Genomic DNA, 27,010 nt, shown 5'->3' on the forward strand with positions numbered 1-27,010 from the left:
TTAAAAGGAGTGTTTGATTTACAGACAAAAATTCCTAGTAAAAGTGATCAAAAGCCCAGATTGTGATGCCATTTATGCGAAAACAGGGTTGGGGACTGAATACTTTTTGGGGTCTGAGTACATGCACATACAACATATATGTACGTACATACATACACGTGTAAAGTAACCAAACACACACACACACACAAGCAAAAAAATAAGTTGTCAAGTGAATAAATAGTCAAACATATTTAAGCATAAAAAAGAGTGGATTGAAATGAGAAGATGAGTGAAGTGAGGTGGTGCAGAGTGTGGTGGGAGAAAGAGCAGCTCAGTACCAGTCGGTCATTGTGAGGTGATTTTCCCCCCGGCAGCATGACTCACTGCAGAGCAGGATGGCTGCTGGTGTGACAGACTGGTAGTGCTCCTTGGAGCACTACAACTGGACCAGCCTGTTGCTGAAAGTGCTCCTCTGTTTTATTATGGTGATTAAGGTACTTGCCCTAAATTGCACTAGTAAAAAAACATGTTACTGCACAAACTGGTAAATCATTTTACATCAGTTCAAAATGTAAATTGATTGAATTGTAATTCATACAATATACATTTCTCTATGGCTGTCAGATGCCTAACAGTTACACATACGAAAGGACTGATCCAACTGCAATCATTAGATCTTCATCTTCTGATCAGCTTCCAAATCGAGCAATGCCTTTGCTGTTGAAAGCTTGTTGTAATCCGCTTGGGACTGAACAGTAAAAGAATGAGCTGTGGCTTCACAGTTTCATTAGGGCTGTAGTGGTGCTGGGCTCATAGGATCAGCCACCCCAGGCATTCACTCCTGTGCAGAAGTTGGATAGTAGTGCCTCACTGAGACTTTTGGAAGCCAGAGATGTAAGGGGATTGTGTGGTGATCCCCATTTGGAAAAACCTCCAGTTAATATTGTTCCTCCCTGACCCCTCTCTGCCCAACGCAACCAGGAGCGGATCTACAGTGGAGTCCCGCAGCAACAGAGGGAGGCTTGACATAGGCACTGAACTCTTTGAATAAGGACATAACAGGCTTCACATTCAGAAGGAGTTGAATGAATTTTACATTAAGAAGTCAAGGTCTTTGCAGCATTCCTGGTGATTCAAAGGAAATGAAGATCTGAATGCCACCTCACTCGGTTCACATACACAAGGTTAAACTCCCAAAACAGCTGCATGACTGTTGCTTTAGGTTTCCATGACAACTCTGAAGCAGACACATGACTGCGGTTTACAAAAGGCTGCATGGAAGACTATGTTGCTTTGGTGCTGTTGTATAAAAGAGAGTAATTGTTCTTTAAAACCTTTGTAATTTATCATGTTATATATTATAGAGCCGATTCACACATTTGGAAAGCACTATGAACCAAAATAGAAAAAAAGATTTAAGCATGTTAAACACTGCTCAGAACCAACGCCAACATGGTTTTTAAACTCTATGAAACATCTTTGTGCTTCTGCAGATGCCACTGTGAGTGTGACTTCTAAGATTGGGTGGCATCCAGAATGGCTCAGTTTAATTCCCTGAGGCTGGCATCACATCAGATCTTCTCTTAAAAAGACACCCCCTGAAGAGAAAAGGGTTAAAACTATGCGAGAAGAAGGTGGTGGGTAATATTCGGATGGGGGTTATTAAACCTTGATAGAAATCACTGAAGACGACCCAGTGGGTCACTCCTTCAACACTGTGCAAACAGAAATGAAATAGGCTGGTTGGGGATTTGGGGGTTTGGAGGGGTGAGCAGGGAGTAAGGGTTTGAGGTAGCTCCACCTTTTCATGCTGCTCTTAACTGGAGTGCTATTTATGGGCGTTTATGGGTATTTATGGGTGTCACGGCTGGGCGGCTAACCCCCGTTAGGCCTGAAATGGCCCTGGCTATGACGGGCACAAAGGTAGGGGGGTGGGAAATTGCTCTGTGGGGTGACTGGGGAGAGAACAAGAGATTTACACACAATGTAACTCCTGGCCTAACAAATACTCCTCAGACTGGTCTAAAGGAAATACATGAGGAGAAATTGCTTGTCCCTGGATTGTCCCACAGTATATTTGAATAAGTCTATTTGATGGGGAGGGATTGGCCGAGTGGCAGAGAGTGCAGCACAGGGCCGGAGGCTGGTGAATTTAATATGGTGATATTACGGCCCACGCTCAGTACATTTCAGGTATTAAATCTTCCTGTCAAGTGCTTCCAACCTACAAGGACATCTGACACAGAGATGAATCTCTGAGATTCGCTGCAATGCATGTGCATGTGCGTGTGTGCACGTATACACACACACACACACACACACACACACACACACACACACACACACACACACACACACACACGCGTCCATCTGTTCTGCACAGAAAGAGGACACTTTTGGGGGTGTGGGAGAAAACATGCAGCACTGATATATAACCCTTCCCAAAGATGACTGACACATTTAAGGCAGCAGTCATCACGTTGTGCGCTATTGCCAGTTGACCTAGAGTCACCTTGAGCTCAAGAATGTCAAAAAGAAAGATATAACAAAGGTACAGATACTTAGTGGGTGGGGGATGGGTGACAAGCTAGAGTGACCGAGGGGCTCGCACCTTCCTGAAAGGCTTCGCGGCGCTGGTGGGCCGACTGGTTTTGCTTTTGCTTCTTGGGAGGACGCTTCTGCATGACGGCAGTGCTCATGTTGCTGTCAGTGGACACAGGGCTGCTAGGACGGTGGCCTGGTGGACCCACAGGGTATTTACGGCCTGGGAAGGGAAGAAATTGTTTTAAAAAAGATATACAAATAAAATAAAACTTCCGTTGTAAAGAGTGCAACGTCATCCGGATTCTTTTGTCATTCACACTCATTTTAATTTAGTATACGTTTAGGAGACTCACTGATACCAGCTATGCCTCTTTACACACACACACACACACACACACACACACACACACACACACACACACACACACACACACACACTGACTGAAGCCTCTTGTCCCAAGCGGGGTCATGGCAAGCTGGAGCCTAACCCGGCAAAACAGGGCGCAAGGCCAGAGGGGGAGGGTACACACCCAGGACGGGACACCAGTCCGTCGCAAGGCACCCCAAGCGGGACTCAAATGCCAGACCCACCAGAGAGCAGGCGCAGGCCAAACTTGCTGCGCCACCGCATACATGTTCATATAAAAATAGGTCTGTAATGCAGGGTACCATAGCGGTTAGAGCTGCTGCCTTCCACCTCTTGCTGTGGTACCCTTGAACGAAGTACCCTTACTTGCCCTAGTAAATATGACCCTGCCGTATAAATGGGTAAGGCACCGTCTACAGCTTCACGCTAAGTTACTTTGGAGAAAAGTATCAGTTAAACAAATAAATGTAAATGCAAATTAAAAGCAAATTACAGAGTTATTGTTTTCACTGTTACCGGGGGTGTGGTGGCGCAGTGGGTTGAACCACAGTCCTGCTTTCCGGTGGGTCTGGGGTTCGAGTCCTGCTTGGGGTGCCTTGTGATGGACTGGTGTCCCGTCCTGGGTGTGTCCCCTTCCCCCTCCGGCCTTACGCCCTGTGTTGCCAGGTAGGCTCCGGTTCCCCGCGACCCCGTATGGGACAAGCGGTTCTGAAAATGTGTGTGTGTGTGTGTGTGTGTGTGTGTGTGTGTGTGTGTGTGTGTGTGTGTGTGTGTGTGTGTTTTCTCACTGTTAACACTATCCATGTTATGAGCATCAGTGAGGCAAGTGTCATGCTGTATCAGCCATTTGGGATTAGTCCTACCTAATGGTGCCCCTTCGCTTAGTGTCCCAGGGTACTTGGCCACTTTGAGTCCAGAGTACTCAGCAGCTGCTGCCACAGCTTGGGCAAAGTCGGCATCAGTGAAGAAGGAGCCGTCGGAGGAGCTGACGGCGCTGGAGCGGCCAGAAGAGGCGTTGTCCTCCTCGGATGCAGAGCCCCAGCCGTTAATCATCGAACCCGTAACAGAGCTCTCCAGGTCACCCATGCTGGAAGCTGGTGTCTGCTCCAGGCCACGCAGGAGTAGCCTGCGTGGGTGCAACTGCTGCTGGAGGGAGGAATGGTGATGGTGCGAATATTGGAGGGGGAGACCTTGGGCCATCTCTGCATCTGTCTCATCACCTTCATCCTCCTCCTCTTCCTCCATGACCTCTGTGTCTAGTGTCAGGGGGCTGCAAATATAGCCGTAGGTATGATGGGGGGAGAGAGGCCTAGGGGGCGGTGGGGGGCTCACTGTGTGATGCCTAGAGGAAAGAAGACCGGTCTGGTTAAACAAAGAATGGTGCATTCCATTTGCAACAGCTTTATGTTTCCTTTCAGTTGTGTACAAGAGTTTGGGCAATGCTGGTTACACTGTGTGTGGCCAATGGGCATCCAGCCTCTCACATTGTTATTTTTATTTCTTTTTAAAAAGTTGATCATTAAGATGCAGAAAATGGATTTACCTCTTAAGGTTTTAGTTAGTCAATAACAGTTGACAATTCACTTCTGTAAAGAGTTGCCCGAGGACTTGGAAATAAAGATAATTGACCTTGACCAAAAAAAAAACAAAAAATAAAAAAATAAAAACTAGTATTTTGAACAATCACAAAGTGAAGTTTAATGGAACTATTGGGGTCAAGGGGGATCTGGACAAATTCCTAATAAACTTGTCTGAAAACTAATCTTGTATCCAAAAGAAAACCTGTAGATCAGTAGAAAAAAACCACAACCAGAAGAGATACATTTGGAGAAAAAAAGACACAGACTGCGCAGAACACCACACTGAACCTTAAGCCAGTGGCACAGGAAATATTGTACAGGAAAAAAGGAAGGACTCAACTAAATTTCAACAAATCCTAGAGGCTAATGGCCCAGAGTCTGTGGAAAAATTGCAGCTGAAGCGAAGATGGATATTTCAACAAGACAGCAGTCCAAAAAATACCTCAAAATTAACCATAAAGTCCTTGCAGGAATACAAGATTACAATTTTGGAATGGGCTATTTAAATCCCAGACGTGACTACTGACTTTAAACCTAGCAATATTTCTGAGTGACTATTGTTCTGCAGGGTAGAGTGGAAACGTTTTAAAGATAGATAGATAGATAGATAGATAGATAGATAGATAGATAGATAGATAGATAGATACTAGGCTGAAGGGGTGCAAGGCTGGTCACCTGCGGTCATGCTGGGTGGGGCCCACAGTTTCCGGGCTCTCTTGCAACATAGGCTGTAGTTCTTCCTGCGGTGACGGTGTGAGCGTGGCTGTTGACTGGTGGCTGTAGGACACACCTGCAGGTGAAGAGGCAGCCCCGCGGATGGGAGGCGTGGGGCCCCGCTCCATCTCCTCCTCCATCTCCTCTAACTCGCCTGGCTGAAGGTACATGTGGGACGGGGGGGCGGGGCACTGCATGTCTGCATCGTAACTGTGGGAATGCCAAGAGATGTCATGCAGGCTCACTATGTGAGACAGCAGAACTTTCACATCTTCACTATATCATCTGTTGATAATAACAACATACATTTATTACATATAGTTATATATGCTACATACAGTATAACTACTTGTACAAAATACATGGTTATTTTTATATATACATATATTTTATGGTTTATTTTTTAATGCATGCTGGCAAAAACGGTAGTATTGTACTAACTGACTTTATTTTGTAAATTGCATGTCCGCATCTCTAGCTCTCCATCCATTTGTAAAATGACTGTTTTTTTCTGAGATGTACGGTGCTTTTCAAAAAAGAGCCTGTCAAATGATTAAATGTTACTGTACATGTAGTAGGAGAGCAAATCCACCTATGTGTGTGTCTGTGTGTGCATGTGTGCTCACCTCTCGTCAATGGACAGAGAGTACTCATCTGCATTCCGGCAGGGAGGGGGGTTTGCAGGGGGTGGGGGCAGCATGTCAGCCCAGTTCATATTGCCCTGTTTTGACAGCTTAGGAGTGCGGGCTCCCTTCTTCTGACCCTGGCTCCCTGTTCAGTTGAGGAAACATCACGCACACAAGCTCTGATTGATCTTGACTATCATTACATCAAAAATTGTCAATACATAAATAAGCTAATAATGGAAAATAAGACATGGACTGGAAAAGAGAGAAAAATTCACAATGGAGGTCAATGCCGATGAAGGAAAGCGAATTTTACACCCTAGAGAGTCCTGAAAATGGGCGTTCTGTTTTTATTTACTCAGAGAATGTGCGAGCATTATCACAATTTATAATTAATGTCAGAGATTCCTTCAAACACAAAACAACCATTTTTCAAGAGTTTTATTATCTTTTGGCAAAAATGAGAGGGATAAAGACCAGAAAACACATCAGAGGCCAATTAACAGCAGTAAATTAGAATTCAGAATCAGTGAGCTGTGGAGCCTTGCTGCAGCCAACGTTCCTCTTTAATTATTCCAACTTCAAATACAATATAAAAATAGATAAGATGCATTATGGTGGCAGCGTTGCATGCCGTCTGGAATGTGTGTCATTTGTCCTTGTCCAGAAACAAACAGTAGCGCTCTGATGATATTATCCCTCTCTTTGCTACGATGGAGGTGATGCTAATTAATGCTTTCGTAACAGAACGGTGAGGGGAGCAGACCGTGAAGCAAATGTCCAGGGGACCCAGCTACAGCAAAACTGAAACACCTTCTATTTCTCCCTTTTCCTATAATAATAATAATAATAATAATAATAATAATAAGAATAAATAGAAATTACTAGTTCTTATTTTGCACAGCTTACACTTCCAAACTAAGCGACTTACAATTTTATGTGTTTATTCAATTGGCAATAGTAATAAATGACTTACATGACATTACAAAACGGCTGAGCATATAATGGCCATGGATGTGGACAAGTAACCTAAACGCTGCTGGTTCAAATCCCAATAAGGGGAAAAACAGTCCCTTTATTGGGATTTGAACCAGCAGCCTTTAGATTACTTGTTCACATCCATGGCCATTATATGCTCTGCTTTCTGAGAGCTTGTAACCCTGGAGAAATGCATGTGTTATCTCCATCCACACCTCAGGATATGGTGTTTTTGCCATTTCACATAAAACTGAACAATGGTTAACTCAGAAAACTGCAAAACAATGATGTTGCTAGAGAAAGGAGGCAATTATAAGAGAACCCCTCAGCCAAAACCCAAGCTCAAGCTCATCTCACCGGAGGTGCTGTTGCTGCCCCTGTCGGAGCTGTTGTAGGAACCTCCCGGGTGTGCTTCGTGTGCCTGGCTATAGGGGATGGTGGCCGGCATGGGGCAGTCTCCTCCTCGGAAGTGCTCTGAAGATCGAGAGAGGAGCGGCATCAGACACACACAATGAACACATGTCACAATGACCTGGGAGAATCTACTAGAAGTGTCAAGAAAACCAACTGATAAGGTAGCAGAGGGAGAAGTAGTGACTCTGAGGAGGGTCGAAGGACTCATATGGGAGGACTCCCTCCCTCTCTCCCATCACTCTCTCATACCCTGTGAGATTCCAGCAGGGCAGATATTTCTCCTGGACATTTTTGAGTGAATATTGCATTCCTGTCACAATTACTCATCTAACTGAATCTAATTTCATTAAGATAATATTACTCATGTTAATACTTTTTTGGCTGGCGATTGGAAGGAGAAGAATTATGATCTGGAACAGGAGGAATTTCAGTCTCTGCACAGAATCTCAGAGGGGAAAACAAACACACCATCACACGAACATGCACTGCATTGGAGAGGAAGTGTTACTTTGGCAGATAACATGCAAAACTAGAAGAACTGGCTGCTCTCCACAACATTTTAGTCAATCATCCATCACCTAGACAGGATTGAGAGAAAGAGAAAGGCTTTGAAACATCCATGTAGAGCAGGTACACCTTGGAAAACCACGCTGTTGTGGGTGGTAGCCATTATGAAATAGTCATCACAAGCCATATGCTGCACATGGATGACGAGAGGATATTGAAAGAATGTGTGCTGTTCTGGGTGCAGCTCCATAACAGGAGACCTCAGTCATCCATGATGCTTTGTTGCAATTAAAGTAGAACAAATACAATATGAGTGAGGCTGACAATGCATAGAGAAGAAGAAGTGGAAAAACTATAATTAAAGTCAGCCTCACAACTAAATTTACTGTTCACACGACAAGACAAACAATGTAAAGGTTACAAAAGGGTTTAACAAAAGAGCACAAAAGACGAGATGCTGGAGAGAAAAGCCGGAATGTGATGGGTAGGATGGGTGGCAATCAGACTTGCTCCTTCATTTGTAGGCATGGGTTCCAGGGGCCGTGTCACAGGAGTTTGGTCCAGTCCCCCTTGCTACTTACCCTTATTCAGCTTGTTCTGCTCCATGATGTTGTACTGCAACTGTGTGGTCACCTCCGACTGCTTCTGTGACTGGCCAGATGGGGGCTTCCAGCAGTGCTTCTCATCACCCCCGCTGCTGCCACCTCCTCCCCCGCCCCCGCTGCTGATGTTGTTGCTGGTGATGCTTGACTGGATGAGCTGGGTCGTGGCATAGGGTGTTGGCTGGCTCCCGGTGCCCACAAAGCGGCCATCCTTCAGATTAGGACTGTTGAAGGTCTTCATCTCGTTGATCTTGTTGGAGAGGTCCACGTCACTGTACACACCCGCCTCAGGCACCATCAGGTTTGTTTGCTTATTCTCCAGCTGGTTGTTATAGTTTGCAATGCAGTCGGCTGGATGACACGAGGTGGGATGGTGTCAGTAATGGAGTATTCTGGTTCTAAAGCTGGCACACTGATACACGTCTACACTGAAAACTGATAAGCATTTTTAGGCAAAACTGAATCAACTCTATTAAATTCCCTGTCCTTTCCAACTGACAGATAGCCTTTCCCACCAGACACATGTATCCTCCTTACATCGCTTTGGGTGAGGGCACAAACAAGGACTGGCTTGCAAAACATGGAACTGTGGTGAGGACAGAGCAGATACGAGCTTCCAGAGTGTGGGCCTCCTCCTCCTCTCCACGCCACTTTGTACCCCCCCATGTGGAGCGGAACGAGACTCGGTAGCAGACTCGAGACTCGAGCAACAGACAGACTGATGGTCACAAGGAGCCAGGCAGCTCAAATTCCACTGGCTGACCTCCACATTCTGAGCATGCTCATATTTTCACATTTTCATTTGTTTTACTGTGCTTCTGCATGAATACCAACGACAGCTGATTTACCCAAGAGCGGCTAAGGTTATTGGTAAACTGACCTTACATGAGACGTAACAGGTGGCTGTGTGAAGGGCATTACTTATGGTACAAGATGTATGACAGGATTCCTCCTCCATGTCTATCACCACACATCCACGTAACGCGGTTTAGTTTCACACATGGAGCAAGCACTTAGTTATTAGAGGTCTCACCTTGTCATGCAGTGAGTACAAACCGCATTTAACAGCACAATTTATTTCCAACAAATCAACACCAGCCTGGGTTAAGAGAAAGCTGAAGAAGACAGACAGAAGAAACTGAGATGATGGCAGGGCCATGAGGGGAGGTGTGTGTGACTGAGTGCTAGAATGCTTTAACAGGATGCTGGAGCTCCCAGGACACCAGGCATTAAACAAAGGGCCACATAGGGCTCTTTGTGGAAAGGAATCCTTCCTTGTTGCTGACGTTGCTGTAACCATGTCTTCCACATTGGAGACCCCACCTTTGTCTCTACCCAGGCCGCAGGAATGCAGGAATGGGCAGCTAAGGCTCTCAAGTTTCCACAGCTGCAGAGGATCACCTTCCACTGTCTAAGCCCCGTGTCCATCCCCAGCCCTCATAGTTTATTTGAACTTTAGACGCCGTCTTAGGGAGGAGTGTCAGTAACAGCCTCAAGCCCCACCACACCATTACTGCACCTCACCCATTGTTGGATGTTGCTCCCTTCTACTTGCAGAATCACAGCTGACTGGTGTGAAGGACCACCTAAGAGGTACAGCTCTGTCTCTCCTTTACACCCCTCTCATTCTCTCTGCCCCTCCATCAGTCTCCATCCCCAGTATCCTGGCTACATTTTCCCATCCCCATCTGTGCTGCTCTCTGGCCAACAAGTACAGGTGCCCCCCCACAGTGGTGGTGAATGCACCATCCTGTCCTGATCTCTATGGCCATTCTACATTTCTTAAATAAGAGAGCACTTACGAGAAATTACATTAAGGCCCATAACAGCAGTATGGAAATGAGGAGAGGAATTTGATTAGCAGCAGAGTAAACCCATAGGCTTTTTTTTTATTTCCTGCCTAGAACAGCCCCGATTTAACCTCCAACTAATCAAAATGTTGACCATGAGCCCCACCCCTGACCGACTGCAGGCTCATACCTCTTCAGTAAGGGGGCAAGGCTTTCAGCAAACAGTCCTCCGTGACTCTGAGGACTTTTCGCCTGTGTCTTTATGTTCATGGGAAAAACCGTACTCACTGTTATTATTTACTGTATATCCAAGAAAATCCTTCTCTGTGATGACTTGTCTTACTTTTAACTTTGTGCTTTTCTATGTAAGTATTTTTATTACATTACTATATGTCCTGTATAGCGAAAAAATGGCATCATTTAAGTGAAGAATCTATTTCATGGAAACAGCTATAGGGGACATTAAAGGAAGGACAGTGTGATGGAAAAAAGTTGAAGTTTTTGCTTAGCTTCTGCCTCCTTGTATAAACTGACCAAATTATCTTACGCAACAAAAATATGGGCATCAGTAATATTTCACGGCTTTCCCTAGCACAGAGACTGTGTTGCTGAGAAAGTATCACCCGGTGAGTCCCACCCTTCTCAGGACCCCACCTGGGCGGCTGTAGGTGGCCAGGTTGCTGTCGCTGTTGCCGTTGCCTGCCGTGCAGCAGCTGATGGAGCAGTCATTGGGGTTGGAGCAGGAGTTGGGCCAAGTGTCTGCCAGCCACGGCTGAGCGGCCGGCTCTGCGATGTTCAGGAGTCCGGGCCTGCAGGAACAAAGGAGTGTGAAGTGAACACACAACTGATGGCAGTTCACTTGCCTACACAAGGACTCCTCCTTCTGATCATAGTCCACATGGCAGTGTAGACTGAGCACAGCTTCTGGCAGAAACCCCAGCACACACACCTCTCTGCTCATGGAAACAGTGGGTATAACGGAAAATCGGGCTGAACAGGTTATGCTTTTAGGTTGGTTGCCGTGGGCAACGCTGTTGCCCTAAGAGTATGGTGCGGACAAATAGCTGACATGGAGCTCATTTGAAAAACATCCTCAATTGCATCCTCAATTGCCTGGCAGCAGCAGTAATATTTTTAATACATTTACACAAGACCTTCACAAGAACTTTGTTGGATGTGTACCATACATAAATGCTGATGTTGTGCTTAAGAAGTGTGACGCACCGTGGATGAAAGCATTATGAAAGTCTGTCATGAAGGGCCATTTTCAGAAGGTATTACCCAGCAGTGTATGGAGAAGCACTTATGCATTTAAATTGTGGTTATGAAGATGGCACACATACTCATGGTGCTGTTGCAAAGGTCTGTTCATCATCATGGCCTCTGAACTAAAGATATTAGTGCATCACTTAACCCGGAAAGCTGCGTGTGATGTTGCCCTACCACCATTCACAAAGCATGTGCATCTTCACGTCCGGAGATGACAAGCAGTCCATAACAGATGCTGAGAGAGAGATCAAACAAAAAATAATGAAGAGAAAAGAGGATTCTCGGCAGCTCTACGACTTCAAAAGAACAACAGGCCAGATGTTGAATCATAGCATCTCACACAGGCTGTTATGGTAGGGGCACCTCATTATTCCATGTCGGATAGCACTAAACGCAGCCTGAGTAATGAAGACAGGAGAACCGTCATAGCGTTCTCCCTGAAAATGACTGACAAAAGCAAAAAAAAAGCTCTTGATTCTTCCTTCCCCACTTCCTCCATCTTCGCCTCCACTCTTGGCTTTGTTCTCCTCTCTCTCTCTCCCTCCTTCTCTCTCTTGTTTCACCCGCCAGGCTCCTCATATGAGTGGCTGACTCTGCTCTTTTCTGGAGCATTCTAACAGACAGTGTCGAGCTGACATTTGAAACGCTGCATCTCTCTCTCACACACACACACACACACACACACACACACACACACACACAGATAAAGGATCCAAGAACAGCACAGCACAGCACACTCTCCCTCCCTCTCTTTGTCTTTCACATCTTTCCATCTCTTTCCTTATAGTCTGAGGCCTCCCCTCAACTATATCTTCACACAGATCCCAGAGTTCAGCTCACACTGAAACAACCCTGGTGAAACCAGGACTGCGTGGGTGTGTGTTTATCTGCACTTTGTTGGCTCCACTAGAAGCAATGAATGTGAAATGTGTTTCTTTCTTTACCCTGTTGTGCACCATGTCAGTGCACATCCTACGCCTTGCAAGACTCATCAGTATGTACAGGTCACAGGGCTCGCATGGTGCTAAGGTCCTGCAGTTCTTCCCATAATTCCCCACACATAACACAAGGGTATATAGGGGTCTGTCCTCGTGCTGCTCCTCAAAATGATCTGAAATGGTTAGTGTGCCATGCGGTATATGGGTGAGGCCACCCGTCTCAGCTCCTGCTTTTTTGAGATTTGGTTACGATCAACTGTCCTTGGCTGGATGGACACACACACACACACACACACACACACACACACACACACACACACACACAAGACGTGAACTGAAACACACCGCAGGCTCCATGGCAGTTTCTGTGTGTCATCATGGGTGCAGCACCAGCCGGCATGTGTTCAGGATGGGGAAGCTTTCTAATGGATCCCATGATCTTTTGTGTGCTATCCTGTCTACCCACCCCAACTTGCTTGAACAAGTTTTATAAAGGCACAGCACTCCCCCTAGTGTTAAAAAATGGCTAACGATCTTTTCTCACCTTTTCTCTTTTTCGGTTTCTCTAATACTTCCCTAATATTTCTTTCACATTCACATTACCTCTGACTCCTGTTACCTCTTCCTTCTGTCCACAGTTGAGGTCCTTGTTCTTTTCCTGTCTTTTCCTCTCATCGCTGCAGCACTGTAGAACTCAGGTGCCATTCTATTTGTCATTACTCATCATAGGAGTGTGCGGACGCATTCAGCGCCCTGTGCTTTTCATTATGGCCTTTTTCCACCACATTTTATTATCAGAATGTAGCTCGACACTTTTTAGAGCCAAACACCCACGCAGTTCACAAGTTCTCACGTTGCATGTTTATTTGCTTCTTTAACAGAAATTGCTAATGGAGATTAATACACTAATTACCATAATAACCTGCTCAAAACAACATGTACTGGAATAGATAAAAACCAGAAAATTCATAATTCATTGGACTTAATCAAAACTGGTAGGACTGTAAAATAAATAAATATATTCAGTTTAGGTCTAGAAAATGATTTCAGCATAAACATATGTAAGCACTGTGTAATGAGCATGAAAATATATTTAGATTATGGCAAAGGCAAAATTTAATTAAAGACACACTCACACACACACACACATACACACATACACACATATGCACACACAGACTCACCTCCCAGCGCTGCTCACCGCCTCTCCTCCTCTCTGGTAGGACACTGAAGCACACGCAGATGGGTGTGAATAAAGCAGCACGCTAGCGCCCCCATCCCCCCACCACAGTATTGTTCATAGTCACAGCCTTGGTTACACATGTGGTGACACGCTGCTGTGAACTGTACGCACACAGGGCAAACAGAGTGTCACACACAGGGAGTGTGTGTATGTGTGTGTGCATATGGGTAAGATCATAAGAAGCTTAAAGTGGCTCCACACCGCTGCAGCATGCTGGCATCACCGCAGTGTGTTTGAAGTCCACTGCTGTGGAAGCCGGGCTTTTTCAAGGAGCCATAAGCTGCCGGTGTGTGAGGGGGAGATAAACCTACATTAATTATAGGCATTCTTTGAGGGGTGCGGTTAACGTAACAACACACTGCTTCCTTGCTTTCCCCTGAACAGGGAATGACAGGGCCATGTTCGGCCACCTGCGAGGTCTCTATCGATTTTATTTTTATAATCTTGCAATGAACTGAGTGAAAGCTCTCGAGCTGTAATTCCCTGTTGAGTCTCTAAAGGTAAGAGCACAATGAACATTCAGTGCCTCATAAATAACTGACAACTTTGCGAGCCCTCCGACATTAGGGCTCCGAGAGGAAGAGCAAGGAGAGGCACGAGAGGAACACTGAGTATTTTGCGAGCTGAGAGGCGGCATGGATGTGCGCTCTCACAGCAGACCTCTAACACTTGAGGGCAATGTCACACACTGAGAAGAATATGGCCAAAAGTCTACAAGAAAGAAGGCAAGGATAAAGGTATCAAACATGAGTTCATGGCCCTGAGGGCAAGACCAAGAAAGGGAACAAAGGGCTTCATAATCAGAGGCGCTGCGTCGAGACTCGCAGTGTACGGGGGGCATTAGTCACCTTAACCGCACTTTTTCTGAGCCTGTGTTGGATCTTAGTCTCGTAGCGTGACTTTTACGATGCGTAGTTAAAAAATTAAGTGAAAGGGAGGGAGTTCTGATTTTCCCCAGTGTGCTTTTGCTCTGCACCCCAGACCACACCAGTTTCCCCTTTTCAGTGGGATGAGTTCACTCTGAAGGGTTACACCGCCTATGTGGCTGTTCATCATGCTTAGATGAGCTACATCGGTCAGTGGGTACTACTATCCAATGTGGGATAGACAAAGCCATGCCAATTAAGTGTGGGTGGGGGGTGGCTGTGACTCTGAAGACTAAAGAGTGGTTTTATACATCCGTATTTCAGATCTAACCGCTCATCAGCTCATACAAATTACATTTAGACAGAGCATAAAAATTAGAGAACAATCCCGCAACAGGGGATGAATGAATAACTTTAGACAAGACACATACGTACCTGTTGGGGTGAAGGTGAACGATGGCACTGTGCAGACCAGAGAGGAGGACCACGGGTAAGAGAGGAGACATAAGAATGAGACATTATTTTCAGACTTTTTACAACAGGTACCATCTGAGATATTACAGTACTGCACAACTAAGGGCCCAAAAGAAATTATAAGTAATGAACCCTTCCTAGTTCACCACACATTGAGAGGATTTCATGAGTCTGTCTGTCTCTTATATCCTTCTCCTGCTTCTCCTCTGTTCTTCTCATCTGTCATTGACCTACGTTGGTTCCCAAAATGCCCCTGTTGGGGGCATTATCACACACCACATACCAGGCCCAGGCTGCTGAAGGGTTGTGGAGTGAGGGCCTCGGAAGGGGCTTTGAACAAGGATGAGTTCTAAAGGCGATGCCCTCATATGTTAAAGCCCTGGTGTGAAAACATCATGGATGTGAACTATGACTTTTAAGTTGTGTTGGCACACTAAGCAAACATCAAGTGACTGATCAGTGACTCTCAGCTTTGGACTCTCTGGTCTCCACACGTCTTTATTTCCTTTTAATAAGACGAAAACTACATCTAGCAGCCAGCAATGGAATCCCATAAATATCATGTTCATCTTGGATTTGTTTTCATTCCATATCCTGTCGTCCTTTCCAGGTCAGCACCCCAAAAGATGAGGACAATGAACTGTGCCATTTCCGATGGTTTACTGGCGAGGTACATCGACCAGCTCCTCTTTGAGTCTGAAGCAAGTTGACACTTGGCATGCCTGGTGCTCTGCTAGCGAGATGCTAACGTGATGGTAATAAATAAATCAAATTACAGCAGTGAGAAAGCATCTTTGATCTCACTCTAAGTGCCCCTTTAAGGCTCTGGTACTCAAATTAAGTTATGCCCAAGGCAGAAACACACACACACACACACACACACGTACCCACCCTGAAAACCTCAACAGCAACACCTAATCTCCACTATCTGTCATTCTACACCGCATATCATTCTACTATCATTAGTATGTTACTCAAAGGTTGTCTGAAGATTTAAGCTCAAGGGCAACAATTATTCTTATCTTCACTTTTTAAAACCACTCTCTGCAACCAGTTCCAACGGAGGCCCATTGTAGCGTTTACAAGGGTGGGGTTGGGAGGGGGTGTATGTATTTGTCTCTTATTTGGGCAACATAGAACAACAGAACATGCCTTGTGAGTTTGTGCAGAAGAAGGAGTAGAAACATGTCCTCTGTTGTACGGCTAAGAACTGGTAGAGGGTGCCTCCAGGTTTTTGATCTGTACGTGACGTCATTTTGTGACCGACAACATTTTATTTTGTCTGAGTACAAATAAGTTTAAAAGGTATTTAACACAAAAGTCTACATCTAGTGAAGAGCTGATCCCGCATCATTACGACTGACAGGCCTGAAACTGGACACAAATGCACCCAGCAAACATTAAATCCCACTCCAAGCAGCTACAGGCAAGTACTGGGCCCAGTGCCCGCTCTTCGCTTCCCACACATTCACAGCTAATAACTGCTTTTGAATAAGCAGCCTTGGGTTTGCTGGTGAGAATCCAATTTGCTGCACGTCCTTCAGGAGTCAGATGTGCAAACAGAGCCATCCATCTCACGCTGTTTGGCCAGGACCAGGGTCCCGCACTGGGCTGGATTCACTTCGTGCAGGGGAAGGGCAATTCCATTGCAAAAGTACTACTACTGAATTCAGCCATCCAGTACATCGAGAATGTACTGTTCGTTATTATGCTGAGCAGTGTTACACCTGGTCAACCATAAATTACACAAAGGTGGGGCAGCAGGCTGTGATGGTTTTCATTCCTTCCCTGGTTCCTCAGTGCTTTACGGGACCCATTACTGGGATGGTCGCTCAACTCTCCTGGTGCATCAGGTGTGAATCACATGCTAATAGAAAGGTAGCTCTGAGGCCTGCAGGCACACATGGCTTGAGGAGCAGAACCTCCACCCAATTTCCTCCAAGTAGCTGTCAACAGGGTGTGCAAGAGAATGCGGCAAAGGGGCTTTCAGTGTTCCATCCAAACATGCGTGTGCGTGCATGAGTGTGCTCTGAGGGCTGTAGAGAGGATGGATGGCCGGATGGCAGATGGAGGATGAATGGATTGCAGATGGATGACCAGTGGATAGTGGATGGACAGCGGATGGATGATGGATGGATGATGACACAGAGCTCAAGCCCAGTCATCTTTCCCCCAGTTCCTTCACTCCTCTCCCACCTCTACGTGCTTGACATTTATGCAAAACACTTGTTTAAGTACTATCATTATCATATTAGTCAGAGCAATAACTTCAGAGTGGGATGGGCAGCAGCTGTACAGCCTGCAGCTGCACATTTAAAAAATGCTTAACTGCTGTGTTCATCCTGTACTTGTAAGTAGTATGGTAGCTTGGGCCCAGACTAGCACCCCTGAAGTACTGCAGCCTGTGTCTTTCCTCCTCTGAACTCTTCTTTTGTCCGTTACTCACAACTCCCCATTGAGTTCATGGAATTGGGGAATCCCACCATGCCTGATGAAAGTCCTTGTGTGACCGGTGACAGGCAGCAGTCACAGCATAAGGCAGTAAAAGAGACCGAAAGCTCTGAAGTCTTTATCTCAAAACATTCAAATACTGGGGTAATCACTTCTACGACATTCATAGCAATGTGAATGAAGTTGGCAAAGCAGAGGTAGAATATGAGACAAGAGTGAACAGGAATCATCCCTTTGTAAAAACTGAGGTCCTGGATCAAAGACATTCTTCTGTTTCTTCTGTCTTCAATAGAAATAAACATTGGAAAAACAAAATTTTGAAACAACATGAGAATACTTGATTTTATGAGGACCGTCCTGCCATACTACAGGGATGAGTGACCTAAACAAATAAAGCAAACATGAAGATAAGGCAGGAACATGGACTGGTGTGAAGAGAAAAATAATTCTCAAAATGAAACAGACAGAGACATATACGCACACAGAGGGAACTGACCCTTGCGAATGCCGGCATAGCTGCTGCTTAGGCCACTTCGTTTCTTGCGGTGGCGGTACAGCCAGATGCTGAAGACCATGAGGATGATCCAGCAGGCTGCACCAATGCCTGCGATGAAGGCCGGCTGCTTTACTACATCTGAGATCTGCTGGGAAAGTGGCTGGTCTGGGCCCACAGGGGTCTTGGTGATACGTCCTGATGAGTCTGTCAAAAGTGAAGCATGGAATCAGCTCTGGCTATCAAATCTGGCTGTACTCTGAGTACTCGAGACAAGGGATCACCAAATTCACACTAAAGGAGACAGTACAACGGTTTCAAGAGTTACGTAGACGCAGAAGAAGGTAAAGACGAGGAAGAGTAGGAGCAGAGAGACAAGGACAGGCAGGTGAAGGAGAGGGAGCTAAGGAGATGAGGAGGTGCATGAGAACAAGAGTAGGGGAGTGAGGACAACTGGGTCTGGAGAAATGAAGGGGACGGTTGGTACTGGAAATTAGGGTCGGGTGCTGGGAGGTGGGAACGAAAAAGAGAAGATGGCCTTAGCCGGTACTTACACACACTTTTTTACACAAAACCTTGAATTAAGCTGAGTTTTGGAACCTTTCTCCTTCTTGCCACTGTTACACATCAGATGGAGGTGACGCTCAACAGGACCGCTGGGGGATTCAGAGAAGTGGTCCGGGTGAACTGTGTCTATCTTCTGAACCTAATTCCTGTCACCTGTTCTTTTCCGCCTGCCTCTGTGTGAAAGCAGGATAGCCATCCCCCCCAAACAAATTCCTCTGTACTGACTCCTGTTGAGCTCGCTTCATACTCAAAAAGACAATCCCCGGCACATAGGTGACACTCTTTCTCAAGTATGTTGCTTTGAAGTAAATGGTTCGCTAAATGAGTCAATGTAAATATAACTCTGAGCTCTTCCTGGTCCAGTGGTGGAGCAACCCGTTTTCAGCTGCTGTGGGCACACCTGCCAATTGACAGTGCCGCTCAGACCCCCTAAGCTGCCCTGTGACTAAGCTGTGACTCACCCTAGCTGTGTTAATAGATACAGTCCACTGTGACAGAATTAGTGTCATTCAGTCCACACTGGTGTCCCAAGATACATATTTATTGACTGTAATCCAAAATCTAGGCCATGGGGGTCTTTTTGGGGGAAAAAATCCAACATCTACCACACTGCAGGCATCTCCCTTTCTTTTTCCCAATTATTTTGCTCTGTGTTTCTTGGCTCCAGCCCAAATTCTCATAAAACACAAGAGCGCAGTCCTGCCATAAAAACAGGCTGAAGTAGACTGGGAGCAGGTGGACATGACTTCTGAGACAAGTCTGAAAGAGCCACAAGGGAATCTTTGTTTTTGGCCAAAGAGTCCAGAGCAGGGTCTTCTGCAGTACACCTTGTGTCCTTGTCCAGAATACCAGATGCACAAACAGATACAGAGAAGCTGCCAAGGGTGCCTGTGCTAAAAGGTCTTTTCTCAATGTTTTCCACTAAAGAATAGTTCAAACTGTATCCTGAGATGAATAACTGTGATGCAGCAGATGGGGTAGGGGCAGTCGCCCTGTGATCTGATGGTTACCGGTCTGAATCCCACTCTTACTCCAGTATCCTTGATTAAGATACTGTACGTAACCCAAGCTGATACAATAAAAAACTCTGCTGAATAGGTGAAGAAATCATTGTGAAACTGCTTAAGATTTTAACCTGCCCCTGACAAAGAAAAACAGCTGCTACAGGGAATAATAATCCAAAATAACAATCCAACTATTATCACTACACACTCAAACACACACACACACACACACACACACTCTGTCTAAAACCGCTTGTCCCAAGCGGGGTCGTGGCAAACCGGAGCCTAACCCAGCAACACAGGGAGCAAGACAAGAAAGCGAGGGGACACACCCAGGACGGGATGCTGGTCCGTCACAAGGCACCCCAAGCAGGACACGAACCCCAGACTTGCCAGAGAGCGGGATCTGGTCAAGCCCGCTGCGGCACCGCGCCCCCCGTATTATCATTATATGTCTTTTTAATTATTAACGCTACATAGAAAATTTTTATAATTATCAAAATTATACATAATATCTGTAACCCTTCCTTGCTGAGCTATTCTTAAAGTATCATTTGCTGTATTTTTTTAAAATGGAATGACACTCATGTGTAATGATATTGCCTTTCAAGTAAATTCTAGGTTCGGTATTATTGTAGATGAGATTCACAAGATTTCTGAGTTGTAGGATGAGGAGTTTGTTCCCATTGTGTGGTCCTCTATGTCACCAAGGCACTTATTGTGAATCGAAATTTCTGTCGTCATAAGGCACTCTGAGCACGTGTGAGCTGATAGCTCAGTATATGAATTTTATAGTATTAAATTTTTTTGGAAGACCCAATTTTCGTAAAAGGAGCATTCATTATACAAGGGAAGCCTACAAAGGACTGCTGGTTCAGATCCAAGACGGGTGGCTCTCTTTCAGTGATGGGCGAGGTCCCTAATTAAACAACACTTCTGCAAATATTTTCCTGACCAGACAGACAGCATATAAAATCACTCTGGTTGTCAGCATCAGCCACGAAAACAAACCAATGCTGACAGCACTATTAATCCGTGCTGTAGTGAAATATTACATCAAATATCCATAACATCAAATGATTTAAGTTACACTGGAACTCTGACGAATGGGCTAATAAAAGAGATTAACATGACAAGAGGATGTGCCGTTCAGATCGTCAGACACAATACCAACAATGACAAACAGAACTGAACTGAAATCGATAGGTGAAAGGGAGCACAGCGGATAACAGCAGTGGACATTACTTTCAGAAGAACATCAGATATTTCGACCATCTTGGAATGTCATCTCAGAAAACTTGAACTATACACCAGACAGGAACCAAACACTTGGGCTTTTGGAAGAAACGTGACTATGTGTACTATGTCCAAAATGCAGCAGTACTAAAAATAGGCAATTTTTTTCTCCAGTTGCACAACCAATATGTGCATTTGTACATGCAAGAATAACAACACCCAAAGGAATACAGAGTGGAAACAAATACATCTTTTGTGTTCAGTGTGTTTCTTTCATAGAGGTCATGTAAAGCTATCCTTGGGTAGAATGGGGACCACTACTTAAGTGTGGTGACCACCAGCAGCCTCCACTCGGCCTGCACTCACCCAGCTGGAAGAACGTGACCTCACTCTTCACGCCGGGGCCGGCACCCGTGCTGGCGGCCACCTCCACGCTGTAGCGCACCCCAGGGGACAGGCTAGGGATTTGCACCGAAAATGTGGACCCATCCACGGTCCGGTTGATGTGGTACCGACTCTCATTCCCCAGACACCAGATCTGCGAAGAGCAAGGTGGTGGAGGTGTTGCTGGGGGAGAGGTACAAGGGAAAGGGGAACTAGGTGCAGCTCAGCATTTCTTTCTCGTGACTTCAGACACTTGGCTTAGAGATCGCAAACGCACTGTGGTGAATTTGATGTTGAAGTGCAGTGACATGCTCCTCATTCTAGGAATCCTGAGACCTCAAGCTGCATGTGATTTGTCCAAAGCTCACCGATCAGCCACCATGACAAACTTACATTCTGACCTTCGCCCTGTGCACACCAAGAGTGTTCTTTGGCTAATTCAATTGGTGCTATAATTAAATCCTGTAGGCCTGAGACTGCTGTGTCCACATGAGGCCTCGCATCCTGGCTTTGTTTTCTTTCACCTGCTATCTCTCACGAGCGAGCGAGGTCATGGGAGGGCCATGCCGATGAGCGTGTAGACGAGCAATCTCGTGTTGGGCTTTAACAGCTGTGAAATTAGACTGCCAGAAAACACTGACATAGAAAACGAGGTTCCTCAACTGCTCCCCATTCCATCACGAAGACGGAGTCTAATTTTACGAGCTCAACACATCGAGATAAGACGGTAGAACCCACAGTAAGTGGGCACTGGCAGAAGGGCTTTCCAAAGTAAGCTTGCTCAGGACATTCCTGACAACTGAAAGTTCGAGGGGGTAAAATATTGTGATCAGAGTGAGGCGCTGGGGTTAATCACATTTCAGGTGGCCCTGATGACTAGATTATGTGTTTTACAAAGAACCACGATTCAGGCATGGGGCGATTGATGCAGGGAAGCCATCCTGTGAATTCCTTCTTTTCTATTTTTCAGAGAGGGTAAAATAATGTGACCAGACCGAGGCGCTGGGGTTAATCACATTTCAGCTGGCCCTTTTACTGTGACTGTTCACCTAGGTGGCCTCTTGAACCATTACTTCAAAGTGGACAGTAATACTGTCTTGCACAAGAAAAAATCTTGAAGATGAGAAGACAGGTGAAGAAGCACTTTAACATGGATAGATATGTCAGCACTGTTTCCAGAGGTGTTTTACTCTGCTCTTTATGTGTATTAAGTTGAAGGTGTACCACTCATTAATTTGTGTCCAGTTTGGTGACTCCTGCAACAATCTCTGTAATTCATGTGTTTCACCACAAAAACTCATTCTGAATTAACTGGGAGAGAAGGTGCCAGTCTGGGTCTCCAACAGATGGCGCTGTTACATTACTTTCTTCTTTAAATTCCTTTGTTGCGTTTCCCTTCCTCTTAAAAGGACTCCCTTTTCCGTGGAGCCTCGCTAGCCATGGTCCGAGAGGAGCCTTGGGTTACCTTGTACTCCTGGACCACTCCATTCTGCTCGTCCTCGGGGGGCGGCTGCCATGAGACCACCACAGCTGTGCTGTTGTCATCGCTGTTCCTCACGGTGACCCCACGCGGAGCGGCACTGGGTGCTTCGTACAAACAGAGAAATGTGCATGAGTCCCTGAACATGTCCCTTCTGTCTCCACAGGGGCAGTGGACAGGAGACAGCATTAATTTTCACCATACAGACCGTGACTGGATAGTTCATAGTCATGGCTGCTGTGGCCACACTCTTCTCAAGCCATTTTACATTTATTTATTGACACTTTTCTCCAAAGTAATGTGCAATGTTAAGGTACTTGAAAGTATTTACCCATTTATACAGTAATTTTTAAAGTAAGTACCTTGCTCAAGGCTACTACAGCAGGAGGTGGGAATTGAAAATACAACCTTTGGGTCTAAAGGCATCAGCTGTAACCACTATACTACCAGCTATCCCATTTTCTAAACACACACACACACACACACACACACACACACACACACACACACACACACACACACACACACACACACACACACACACACACACACACACACACACACACACACACACACACACACACACACACACACACACACACACACACACACACACACACACACACACACACACACACACACACACACACACACACACACACACACACACACACACACACACACACACACACACACACACACACAGGATCTGTTGGGCTCCTCCAGTAAAGAGAAACTCTGAGAAACATATTTTTCTGCAGTTCAGCCTACAGGGAAAGCAAAGTTCTTCTCAGAAACACACACACACTATACTGATCAGTGCAGCACTTTCTTTCACAGTAAGATATTAACAATGACAAATGTTTCAATGTTTCTCATTTTTGGCACCCAGATATATCTGGGAATAACTGCATTGTTGAAATTTTGTTTATAGACAAAAGCGCAGCAATTATAATTTTGAAACCACCTGGGCAGCTGCTCAGCGATACTGACTCGAGGAGTGTAATTAAAATGAATCAATTATGGACGTGGCCTGAAACAGCTAATGACATTCGGGATAAATTAAATGGAAGAGGACTGTCTGATGTGCGGGGTCTGGAGCCACAAAACATGTATGAAGCCTGAAAACAATTAAGAGCCCATCATGTTGTTGCAGTACGCTGCAGTATGGACACACACTGTTGCAAACTCACACACACACCCAGCCAAAAACCACACCCATTGACAGTTGCAGAACCGCAGGCAACCACACCCCAATTAGCACGGTAATTAACTATGCTGTATTTAGAGGTTTCTTGTGTTTTTTCAAGCTGCTCTAATTCTCACGCTGACAGACAGACACACTGATGGGCTGGAGTCTTGTTTTGTATTTTTTCCACCCCTTACATAGATTAAAACCTCACCTTCCTCCAGGGTCTTGGCCACTTTTACCTCGCTGTCTGTACCCTGGAACTCGTTGAAGAAAGGCCGCACCTTGAACTCGTACGTGACCCCTTTCTTGAGCTGTGGCACGACAGCATTGTCCTCCCCTGGGGTGCGAACCTCAAAGATGCCCCACTCTCCTCGTGGCTGCCCACCCTCAGAGACTGAGCGGTACATCACTTTGTAGCCCTGGATGTACTGGGACTGCTGCTCCACCTGATGGTACGATGAAATTGCACATGTTGCTATGGGGCTGTATGGGTATTTCAGTTCTATAGCATCTAATTTTAAAAAAAAAAAGTGTTCAATGTGTATTTTAAAGATGATAATGTTAGTCCAAATAAAATCCAAATGAAGGAAAGTGAAGAGAAACCTATTTAAATGAAACAATGAATAAATGGATAGACAAGGTTTAAAAAAGTAACTGCAAGACCTACCATTGTTGGCTGGGTATGTTTTCAATGATATCAAATATTATCTGAGGAATTTTTCTTTTGTTGCATTAAATGGACGGAGAAAGAACAGAGGGAAGTGATGCCCTAGTTGGGTCTCTGTCACCGATGTGTCCTCAGCACGTCTCCTGTTTCCCACTCCCTGTGCTTTTCTTCGGCCCCCGAACAGTTAATCCCGTGCTTCTGCCGCCAAACTTAGATGCAAGGCGGGTCCCTTGCCACAGCTATCTATGAAAAACCGCGCCATGAGGTCATCGCCCAGAGGTTCCCGAGAGTCTAGAACTGGGGAGACGTGGCCGGTCGGCCTGCCTCAGAGCTGTGCGTCTTGGCCCAGCTCATCTGCCCGTGGACTCCTTCACCCGAAACCAAGACTAGCGCCCCCTCTTATGCTCCGTGGTCCCTGGAAGGGGTGGGCTGCTGGCAAAGAGTCCGAGCAGAATGGTTCAGTTGAGATGCCACTTGCCTATGATCTTCCAGAGCAGGTCGCAGTGTGTGGTGCATGGATTCCAGGAGGGTAAAATGAGCACACGCTTGTAAAATGTATAAGGCCGCTATTTTTTTATATGCACTCTCATAAAAGGCACTCTCTGATCACGTGGTGTTGATTAGGCACTGCTGGATCCTGCAAGAGCTGACTGTGCAAGCATGAGTGGGATAGAGTGTGAGGAGGCCAGGCCTGCTCAGGTTTTATACCCCGGTGCAAGGGCAGTTATCAGCACGGGCATTCGTACCCAATAACGGCACTGGAGAGAGAAGGGGAAATGTGTGACGTGGTTTGACCCATGTGGAAATGTCACGCTCACACTGATCTGTTTCTTTCTTTGTAATCCATTTCTTCCAAAACATCCCATTGTGAAGGTTTACAGTTGAGGTCCCTTCAGAGGTGGATACATCGTTGCTCATGACCTCTACAGCCCTTTCAGTTCCCTTGTCATTTTCTTTTTGTCCCACAGGACATAAAGCGGCAGTAACCCAGGACACAGCGAGGGTGGACCGCACTTGTTTATTCCCATGATGGGGGACGGCATCGTTGTCCTTTTCACGCGTTCCCCTCCGTCTACCATGGTTCCGCATGCCTGTGGCAGTGAGCCAGTGCCGTGGAGAGCCGCGTGCCCCAGTGGGTTCGGTTTTGGAACCAGAGGATACCAGAAAGATTACGGTTGCTATGGCCCTGAGGAAGGTGCTTAAACCTTAACTGCTTATTGCTTCAGAAAATCCATCAACAGTAATTGCTAAATTGTGAGCTATAAATTCGGAGTGCATACTTGTGATGTCATGTACAACACTGGATAAGACTGTTTGGTGAGGCAAATAATTACACTGCTCTGTACTTACATAGTGTGCTCTCTGCTTCCACTTACACTGTTTCTGCAACTATCACTATTTGTTAAATTAATGTCATGAGAATAACATGTAGGTATATGGAGCTATCAGAGTAATTTTTTGGAAATGTATGGAATACACACAGTTGCACATTTACTTATTTAGCAGATGCTTTTCTCCAAAGCGACTTTCAATGTATACTATGTAGTGTTACCAGCCCACACACCTTATTCACCATAGTGATTTACACTGCTAGATACACTACTTACACTGGGTCACTCATTCAGACATCAGTGGAACACAGTCTCTCTGTCACTCACACACTATGGGGGAACTGGAACAGCATGTCTTTGGACTGTGGGAGGAAACCGGAGCACCCAGGGGAAGCCCAACACAGGGAGAACATGCAAACTCAACACAGACTGAGCAGGGATCAAACCCACATCCTTTCACACCACCCAGGCACTGTGAGACAGCAGTGCTACTCGTTGTGCCACCGTGCCGCCATTGTTGTAAATACATAGCTCTGAAAGAACAAGAACATGATTCTAGTCACTCTAATGGTGGACACAGTAGATGTGGACCACTGGGTCATGAGCATAAGCTGGACAGCGTCAGAACTGATCACAGTTAAGCAAGGGACGCATTGCCAAGGCAGGACCTGACACTCACCGTCCACTGTACTCTGACCGAAGACGAAGACAGGATGGTGGGGTTGTGCAGGTGGACCACCACGTCTCCCAGTTCTTTCTGAATCTGTCGGTGGTCCACGCCCTGACTGGTGGGGGGGATGTCTGTGGGCACAGTACAGAGTGGTTAAGGGACATCCCCATCACTGCTTCCCTGAGGGACTCTGCTGTTGCCACATACAACGAGCCCTTTCCCATGGTGGAACAACACACTCGTCCCACTGAATACTGTCCCACTTTTACCCTTGGCACAATAAGAAGCTGCAGTGACCCATCAGGTTCTGAAAACTGTAACTGACTGACAACACGGGAAACTACCAAAATGACTACTGACATGGAAAACTGTCATTCACAGACATCTTTCAGATGTCCATGTAGTTTAAGCAAAAATTCAAACAGGAGAAAACAGAAACCCATATTCTTACTAAACAGCATCAATGTGTGACTTCAGTGATATGTGCTGCTTTCTGAAATATAAGTTTCCTCCTGTTTAGACACAACTGCACAGCAACAAGACAATAGGCAAATAGTGAAGAGGAATTACAACTGCCCAAGTATCTCTTACAATAGGAATTCCTGCTTTGTGTGTCTCTTGTAATTTTTATTTACATCTGT

At 45.8% G+C, this 27,010-nt stretch overlaps 1 protein-coding gene across 2 annotated transcripts in view; it reads right to left on the reverse strand.

Annotated features, from left to right (window-relative positions):
- The window catches only part of robo1 (roundabout, axon guidance receptor, homolog 1 (Drosophila)), a 178,147-nt gene that overhangs the window by 12,108 nt on the left and 139,029 nt on the right, over positions 1-27,010 (reverse strand). For both annotated transcript variants that reach the window (XM_018758787.2, XM_018758786.2), the window contains 14 exons: positions 26,379-26,500; positions 23,913-24,147; positions 22,495-22,616; positions 21,012-21,183; positions 17,842-18,045; positions 14,856-14,882; positions 13,496-13,538; positions 10,759-10,913; positions 8,294-8,665; positions 7,149-7,265; positions 5,814-5,958; positions 5,149-5,397; positions 3,757-4,235; positions 2,594-2,746 (listed from right to left, as the gene is read on the reverse strand). In XM_018758787.2, the coding sequence (XP_018614303.2) occupies positions 2,594-2,746; positions 3,757-4,235; positions 5,149-5,397; positions 5,814-5,958; positions 7,149-7,265; positions 8,294-8,665; positions 10,759-10,913; positions 13,496-13,538; positions 14,856-14,882; positions 17,842-18,045; positions 21,012-21,183; positions 22,495-22,616; positions 23,913-24,147; positions 26,379-26,500 (2,595 nt within the window). The remainder of the gene's footprint in view (positions 1-2,593; positions 2,747-3,756; positions 4,236-5,148; positions 5,398-5,813; positions 5,959-7,148; positions 7,266-8,293; positions 8,666-10,758; positions 10,914-13,495; positions 13,539-14,855; positions 14,883-17,841; positions 18,046-21,011; positions 21,184-22,494; positions 22,617-23,912; positions 24,148-26,378; positions 26,501-27,010) is intronic.

The sequence above is a fragment of the Scleropages formosus genome, chromosome 10, assembly GCF_900964775.1.
Source record: "Scleropages formosus chromosome 10, fSclFor1.1, whole genome shotgun sequence".
Classification (NCBI taxonomy): domain Eukaryota; kingdom Metazoa; phylum Chordata; class Actinopteri; order Osteoglossiformes; family Osteoglossidae; genus Scleropages; species Scleropages formosus.